Source organism: Sinocyclocheilus anshuiensis, unplaced genomic scaffold, assembly GCF_001515605.1.
Source record: "Sinocyclocheilus anshuiensis isolate Anshui unplaced genomic scaffold, SAMN03320099.WGS_v1.1 scaffold536, whole genome shotgun sequence".
NCBI lineage: Eukaryota > Metazoa > Chordata > Actinopteri > Cypriniformes > Cyprinidae > Sinocyclocheilus > Sinocyclocheilus anshuiensis.
In genome coordinates this window covers 2,730,496-2,739,027 of record NW_015557179.1, presented here as the reverse complement: position 1 = coordinate 2,739,027, position 8,532 = coordinate 2,730,496, and the positions used below count along the sequence as shown (strand labels likewise).

The 8,532-nt window shown below is 35.3% G+C and overlaps 1 protein-coding gene across 1 annotated transcript in view; it reads left to right on the top strand.

The window, feature by feature from the left end:
* Positions 1-8,532, top strand: part of LOC107678509 (protein kinase C epsilon type) — a 109,593-nt gene that overhangs the window by 87,078 nt on the left and 13,983 nt on the right. Inside the window, exon 9 of the mRNA XM_016473784.1 lies at positions 3,339-3,493. Within this exon, the coding sequence (XP_016329270.1) occupies positions 3,339-3,493 (155 nt within the window). The remainder of the gene's footprint in view (positions 1-3,338; positions 3,494-8,532) is intronic.

The following is an 8,532-nucleotide window of genomic DNA, read 5'->3' as shown; positions in this document are numbered from 1 at the left end:
CGTTATAAAAAAAAAACATGTGGGCTCCCCCAAAGTCCACGGTTTAGTTCGAACACTACAGGGCATCATCACAATATGGTAAGGGGCATAACATTTTCGTCAGACACTTGAGGTATTTGGCCAATCACAACGCACTGGATAGCTGGCCAATCACAGCACACCTCGCTTTTTCAGACCGATGAGCTTTGTAAAAATCGACGTGTTTCAGAAAGGCGGGGCATAGAGGAGAAACAATAATGTACAGTATGTGGAAAATAATGTGTTTTTTTTTAACCTTAAACCGCATAAACACATTTCATTACACCAAATACACAAAATAATGTTCTTTTTAGCAGCATCATATGACCCCTTTAAAAAATGCCCTGGCTCTTCCAAGCTTTATAATGGCAGTGAATGGGAGTTAAGATTTTGAAGCCCAGAAAAGTGCATCTATCCATCATAAAAAGTACTCCACACTCTCCTGGGGTTTAATAAAGGCCTTCTGAAATGAAGTGATGTATTTAGTTAAGAAAAATATCCTTATTTAAAACTTTATAAACTGTAATCTCTAGCTTCCGCTTACTGTCGTACACGCGTTCACGAGAGAGTGGCACTTCAGCAGATGACGTAGGACATAGGCAGTAAGCTTTATAAAGCATGGCTTGTTTATAAAGGATGGCTTGAGGGTGAGTAAATCATGGGGTAAATTTCATTTTTGGGTGAACTACATTTTTGAAATACACAACACGACTTTTAAAGTCTGACTTTCAAGTTGTTCCAAACACAAGAACCTCAAGCAGAAGCACGTGCGTTGTTGCTAGGAGACGTGTGAAAAATAAAAACAATGTGTGTTCTAAAATCGGTTCAAAATATCAAACATTTCTGATATCCTCCGACTGGATGGAATCATAGTCTGAAGCTAAAAAGCAGAGTCTGTGACCATACACTACGTGATTTTCTATGAAATCTGTCAACTCAAAACTGGAGACTGTCTCGGCAACTATAGCGTCAACTTGTCCAGACTGTAAATCGGGGAAAAAATCTGAGTAAAGTGCAGTGTATTCCAACCTTAAGTTTTACTTTAACACTCATTCATATGAAGCGCAGATGAAGGCCAGCTGATACACTCTGTTAGACCTGCTTGTTGGGTCTTGGTATTTATCTGTCGATCGGGCCTTTTCTCTTTTACGGTGCGGGGACGCCAGTATCTGTACATTTCTAATTCGAGGCAGGAAATGTTTATTGGCATTTGATTGGGTGGGCCTTTGCTGTGACTCTGGGCACATTTTAAACAAACTATTTCAGCATCCTGTTTAAACTCGCTTTCATAGCAAAAGGACAAGCAGGGCAGGCTGGCCCACAATTACATAAGATAACAATGAAATCATGATTTCAATTAAAAAACATCAGCATATTATTCATATCATAATATAATAAAACAATAATAAATAACATAATATGAGTATTATAATGTGTTCCTGTGGCTCAGTGGTAGAGCATTGCGTTAGCAGTGCAAAAGGTTGTGGGTTCAATTCCCAGGGAACACACATACTGGTAAAAAATGTATAGCCTGAATGCACTGCAAGTCGCTTTGGATAAAAGCATCTGCTAAAATGCATACATTTATTTATTTATTTTTATATCACTAAAGTGAGGGAGTTGTATGAGGCCTGTAATGGCTGAAAATGTCACCTGCACATCACTTCTGCTCCTTCTTGTCTAAATTCTGAGGGAAGAAACAGGTAGCAATGAATATGGAATGAGACTGACTTAATATTAAAGAAAATATTCTCCACACCCCAGAGCCTTTTTTTTTTTTTAACAGTATGTCTGAATCTTCTGAACTGCAACATGCAAAATATGCAACAAAAAAAAAAGGCAGTATGAACTCAATCATCTCCCTCACATTGCATCTGAAATATCCTCCTGTGTTTATTCTGGGGATTTTCTCTTGTTTTCAGAGACTTCTTTTTTAATTGTTCAGATGGCAATTCTTTGAAGTATCCTTTTCCATTGTTAAGTTCGTTTTTGCAGAAAGCTGCAAATCGAGTTCTCCTTACAGCCAAATGAACATCTATGAGTATGTGTGTTCACAGTTCAGCATATTTCCTGAGCTGATCTTTATGTCTGCTGACTAGGACATGAGTCACATAGCTGGACTAGCAGTTTGTGTGGGTTTGATATACATCTTGATTCTTTGAAATGATGTGCATGACCCACTGGAGATAATGAGACATATTCTATTCAGCCATACAGGGCAACGGGTTCATGATTTCAGAAAACAGCTGCTGGATGCTGGATGTGTCTTCTCTCATTGACTCTGAACTTTCCAACATTTATATTCTATTCTACGGCCTTGTCTTTTAACCCCAGTTGCAGTTAATAGTTGGATTTCATAAAAATTATTTTTATTTGAAAGTGCATTCCCCTAAATCTGAACCCTTTAGGGCTGAAAAATAAGAAACAGATTAAAAAAAAATAATTAAAAAAAAATGGACTGAAAATGATTTTTATGACTTTTTATGGTCCTGTTAAAGGTTCTTGAAAGTTGCAGATGGAAAGCTGTATTAAAATGTAAATGGAACAAATGACTTATAAAGGGATAGACCATCCAAAAATGAAAATTTGCTGTTAATTTACTCTCCCTCAGGCCATTCAAGATGTAGATGACTTTTTTATTCAGTAGAACAGTAAAGAAGATTTTTAGCTGAAACCTTGGTCCTTTGTGATTCACAAAATGCTGGTCAACGGCTACCGGCACGTTGAGAGTTAAAAAAAGCATATACAAGCAACACAAACTATATATAGATGTCTTATGAAGCTTTTTCTTGTGGTCTGTGCAATAAACTGAACATTATTTACAACATTATTACCTGTAATCCATAGCCTCAGCCTAACTGGAGTGATGTCCGGTTTGCAAACAAATCGTTCTTTTGAAATGGTTCTTTTTCGCCAAAATTTTCTATACTTTATTGAGATGTTTCCTTGTAATGGTTCAGTCAAAAAAAACTCTATTGATTTTTGAATCAGTATGAATCAGTCTAACTTCTCAGCCTAACATTATAATGTCTATCTCAAAAATAGTGTTGTGTTTTAGCTTTTTTTATTTGTATAGTAGTTATATAGTAGGCAAAAAGACCCTCAAATTTCCATCTCAAGAGTTTTAAGAATGTGTAAATTCCTTGCAATTCCAATTCCTACTTGTATGTAGACACCAAATGAAGTCTTTGATTTCAGGGTGCCGTAATGTTTGCTTAAAGAAGAATACTTCTGAACAAATGAGAAATCGCTCGAATTAAACTACTAGCAAAGTTATTGAGTTAAGCAATGAACCTGTTTCCTCTGTTTCTTCTCTTTAGGACCATTTGTTCTTCGTCATGGAATATGTGAACGGCGGAGACCTGATGTTCCAGATCCAACGTTCACGCAAATTCGATGAAGCTCGTTCCCGGTTTTACGCTGCTGAGGTGACCTCAGCCCTCATGTTCCTGCACCAAAATGGGGTCATTTACAGGTAAATTCATTGCTAGGCAACTGACCACTGAAAAAGGACAAAGGTCAAACAACATTCAGGCAGTGTTTGGTTCCAAACCATAAACTTCTTCTGTTTGTGTCACTGATAGACATAGTATCATTGTTAAGCAGCCAAAAGAATGCAATGTCTTGAAACGCCTCAGCCAAAATACCATTGTAACGCACAAAAGATGCATTCCAAATCTAGTGAAATTTTAGCCTGATCATTTTTGGATGGAAAATTAGCCATCCGTTCCAAGTGTTTGCTCAAGTTTAATCCGGAATCCAGATCATTTATTTTCTCAGAGGGCTGTCACGCAATCCTGAACAGATTAGGTCTGAAGCGAATCAAATGGAGTCTGTATCACATGAGCTGGCTCTGGCATGGTACGTTGAATCTTTACGAGCTATTTTGCCTAGAGACAGGAGCCCTTGTCTGCCTTGTTTACCTCAGGTTGTTTACTTTGATGAGCTATGTGCAATGATTTATTCGTTCCCAGACAGTTTGTTTACCTTCTCAATTGTGTGTCATTAACCACACACAACGGGCAGTGCTTCTGGGGCTGGAAGGCCAGGCTTTCCTTGGGATCATTTTGATCTATCACTGGGTTTTTTTTACTGTGGAATCCATCTTAACTGTCCAAAAATATCATAAGTTTGCATGTTGTTTACGCAGCATTATTCTGTAGTGCTGGCGTCATACACATGACATTTTACAGTGAAATTACATGCATGACATCAACACTACAAAATAACGCTGTACATGAGAACAGAATCTGTTATACAGATTGCAATACAGATTTCATTGTAAAATCATATGCATGATGCCAACACTACAACGTAAAGCTGCACATAAACAACATGCAAACCTATGATGCTTTTGGAATTTGTAATACGGATTAATTTGTCATTCCAGTATGAAATTGTTTGTTTGATGCCAGAACTTCAAAATAAGTCTGCATGTAAACAACATGCAAACCTGTTATGTTTTTGGACTGTATGACAAGAAAATGACAAGCTGAATCTGTAAAATGACAAATGAATCTGTAATACAGATACATTTGTATTTGTCATTCTGCTATAAAACTGCATGCATGATGCTAGAACTACAAAATAAAGCTGCATGTAAACAACATGCAAACCTATAATGTTTTTGGATAGAATGACAAGAACATCACAAGCTGAAACTGTAATGACTAATGAATCTGTAATACAGATTCATTTCCCATTTCGCTGTAAAATCATATATATGACTCCAGCACTACAAAATTAAGCTGTATGTAAACAACATGCAAACCTGTTATGTTTTTGGACAGTGTGACAAGAAAATGACAAGCTGAATCTCATGACATCCGTTCATGTCTCTTACCCACCTCACAGTCGTCTGACCCCTTGTTTATGGTTGCGACTGCTGACATGACGTTCCTTTGGCAAGAAAGTGGACAGGATGTGATGTGCTCAATATGAATGGCTTATTGTGTTATAAGAATAACAGCACACACACACACACACACACACACACACATACATGGACTTCCAGTTATACACCTCAAATTCAGCTCTGGCGCCAGTTCTGTCAATTACCTGATGGTGACGACCAGACCATGACACGCTGAACTAGTGCTCTGCCATCACTGAAGGTCATTTCATGCAAAGCGTACTGGGAGATTGATTGATCAGAAGGCCTATCTAATCTGGCTCTGGCTCTGCTCTGGCCCAGCACAGGAAAAAACAAAGGAAGCATAAATTGTGCAGGTACTCCATACAGGAGATAGGGTTCGCAAAATAATATGGTGTCCTGGAGACCAATTTCCCACTAGGTACATAAAACATTTCACTCATCTGTCTGTCTGTGTGAATATATGTTATAAGGGAAATTGTTCAATATTGTGTATAGGGCAGACTGGAGTTAGTTGTCACATTGGGAAACTTTTCACACATCTTAAGCTATAAGGAATTTAAAAAAAGTCCAATTATGCATGTGTATATTTACTATCAGTGATTTTTGTTGGTTCCAAATATCTAAATCAAAAGCATAGTTTTTTATTTCTTTCTTTTTTCCTCCAAACTAAAATTTGAATTTCATCATCGTTTTTTTTTTTTTGCCATAGCTGTTGGATAAAAAATTGGATACAATAAAACCACACTGACAAGTTAACTCAAATTAGAGTGCTTATGACACAGGTCAGGGCAAGTGGTCCCTTTTTTTGGACAGTTATTAAATTGATTTAAGTTTATTTCTTGTCATTTCAATTGGCCAAAGCAATGGTATGATATTTTGCATGTTACTTATAATTGATTTATATACAGGACTGTTGAAAAGTTTAGGGTTGGTAAGCTTTTTTAATGTTTTGAATGTTTCTTCTGCTCACCAAGGCTGCATTATTTGATCAAAATACAGTACAACAGTAATATTCTAAAATATTATTCCAATCTAAAATCACTGTATTCTATTTGAATATATTTTAAAATGCAATTTATTCCTGTGATGCAAAGCTGAATTTTCAGTATCATTACTCAAGTCTTCAGTGTCACATGATACTTCAGAAATCATTTTAATTCTAAGATGCATTCTAAGATTTGCTATTCAAAAAACATTTCTTATTTTTTATCAGTTGAAAACAGTTTTGTCACTTAATATTTTCGTGGGAACTGTGATACTATTTTTTTTCAGGATTAAGGTGTTCAGTGAAGGTTGTCTTTTGAAGATTTTAACATTTTTAGTGACGAATGTGGTAAAAAAAAAAAAGTGTGACATTAACCCTGGTCACCCCTAAATCTGATCACCCTGCTAAAAGCAAGCCATGAGCCATTGTCATCATAGCTTCGAGCGTGGCACTTAATGTTAGGTTGCTTCAGTAATAAGTTTAAGCAGAGCTCTATGACGACATCATGTGAAACTTGTGAAAATTTCTACAGGTTATAAATAAAGTTCCCAGATTATTCCCCCTTTGGTCTTTGGTCTCATTCTGAATGGCATCCTTGCGTTTTGGGAAAGCCCTACATTGCAGGAGACCTGCATGTCGGAACACAGTCTGCATGTTAACGCTTCTGCATGCAAGCACAGGGCAGAACAGCATTTTTCCCCCATGAGAACCAATTTCACCTCACTGTAACCTGCCACACATACCTAAAAAAAAACTAAATGCAGAACATTCTAGAACAAAATGTGCAGGGGCAGCTTTCTTCTCCCTATCAGGGAAGGACATGGTGGCAGTTTTGACTGAAACCACAGAAGTTTGATCTGCTTAAAGAGGACATGTTTGAGCTTGACTTCCCTGCTGTAGATTGCAATTGGCTGCTTTGGTTGTTTGTTCGGATTCAGCGCTCTAAAAATAGATAGTAAGAGCAGGTGGCATAGATCCTCTGCTTGATTACCCATCTTTTGTTGACCTGTTCACTTTCATACAGTACGTATCCTTGTGATCCTCTTTCTGTAAGGGTTAATTGATATGTATTAAACCAAGAGCACATTCAGAGAAAAAATAGGCTCTTACTTTAGTAAAGCAAGGTCTTCTGTGTGCTAAGTATGGACTAAGAAGCACACTTACAGCCCCTATAATTGCTAATCACTGTAACCTTGTACGCAATTTGTGTTTTACACGATGATTGGTTGATTTTTGTTCCTTTCCGTTCACGTATATCAACAGAAAAACGCCAATCTCGTTTCTTGGGCACTGCTCTGCAGGTGACCTGGGCAGCTAGTTGCTGTGTAATTTAGTTATAAAGAGTATTTTCTTCACTGTTATGCATGAATATTAATTAGATCATGCGGACGTTGCTTGATAAGCTTCCAGGAGTGTCCGACTAACTTAGTATCCCTGTGCAAAGTGCTCACCTTGGTAGGGTAGGTAAATTACAGGTAAATGTACAGACATCTGAGAAGATATACTGATAACAGTCCATCAACTAGCATTACATAATGCCTAATAGATCATTAGTTAAAATGCATACACAAAGTAATGAAAGTGATGAAATTTCTCAGTGCATACTTGTGTAAAATGTGTGTGCATGCATTTGTGTAAATTGTACCAATGTTAAAGTATTTTAAACTTTAAACTTTAACTTTAAACTTTTCTGTTCCATGAAATTTGAACTTTAAAGGGTATGAGTGGTGCTAAACTAATATTTTAGCATAGAGCTGTCTAATGTGATATATATTATGTATAAAATATAAATATAATAAATATTTATACACTAATGTTTTTTATTTATTTATTCGATTTTAATCTATTAAATTAGATTTTTTTTGTTTTAAAACAATTTAAAATAAATACAATTATTACAGTTTAAAATGAATTTTTAGCATCATTACTCCAGTCTAATCATTTTAATGTGCTGATTTGCTGCTCAAGAAACATGTCTTATTATTATCAATGTTAAAAACAGTTGTGCTGCTTAATATTTTTGTGGAAACAATTAGACATCTTTCAGGATTATTTGATACATTTAAAAAAACAGCATTTATTTGAGAAATAAATCTTGTAACACTATTATCACTTTTGATCATTTTTAAATGCATCCTTACTGAATATATGTGTTATATATAAAAATCATTAGGATATTAAGTAAAGATCATGTTCCATGAAGATATTTTGTAAATTTCCTACCGTAAATATATTAAAACATAATTTTTTTATTAGTAATATGCATTGCTAAGAACTTAATTTTGACAACTTTAAATGCGATTTTCTCAATATTTTGATTTTTTTTTGCACCCTTATATATATATATATATATATATATATATATATGCATATATATATGCATATATGTGTGTTTTATTTTAATTTAAATTAATTTTTATTTTAATTTAACACACACACACATACACACACAGTGATTTGTCATTCTATATATTTGCACACAATGGTAATATAAAATATATGGTATTTAATAGATATTAATATTAAATGTATAATTATTAATTATTATTATTAGCAAAATGTTTCCAATTTTCTTACATTATAATAAAGAGGTATACGTCACATTGGTTTGTGGTTTGTTGTAATGGAATAGCGTCTTGTCCTTGCATATTTT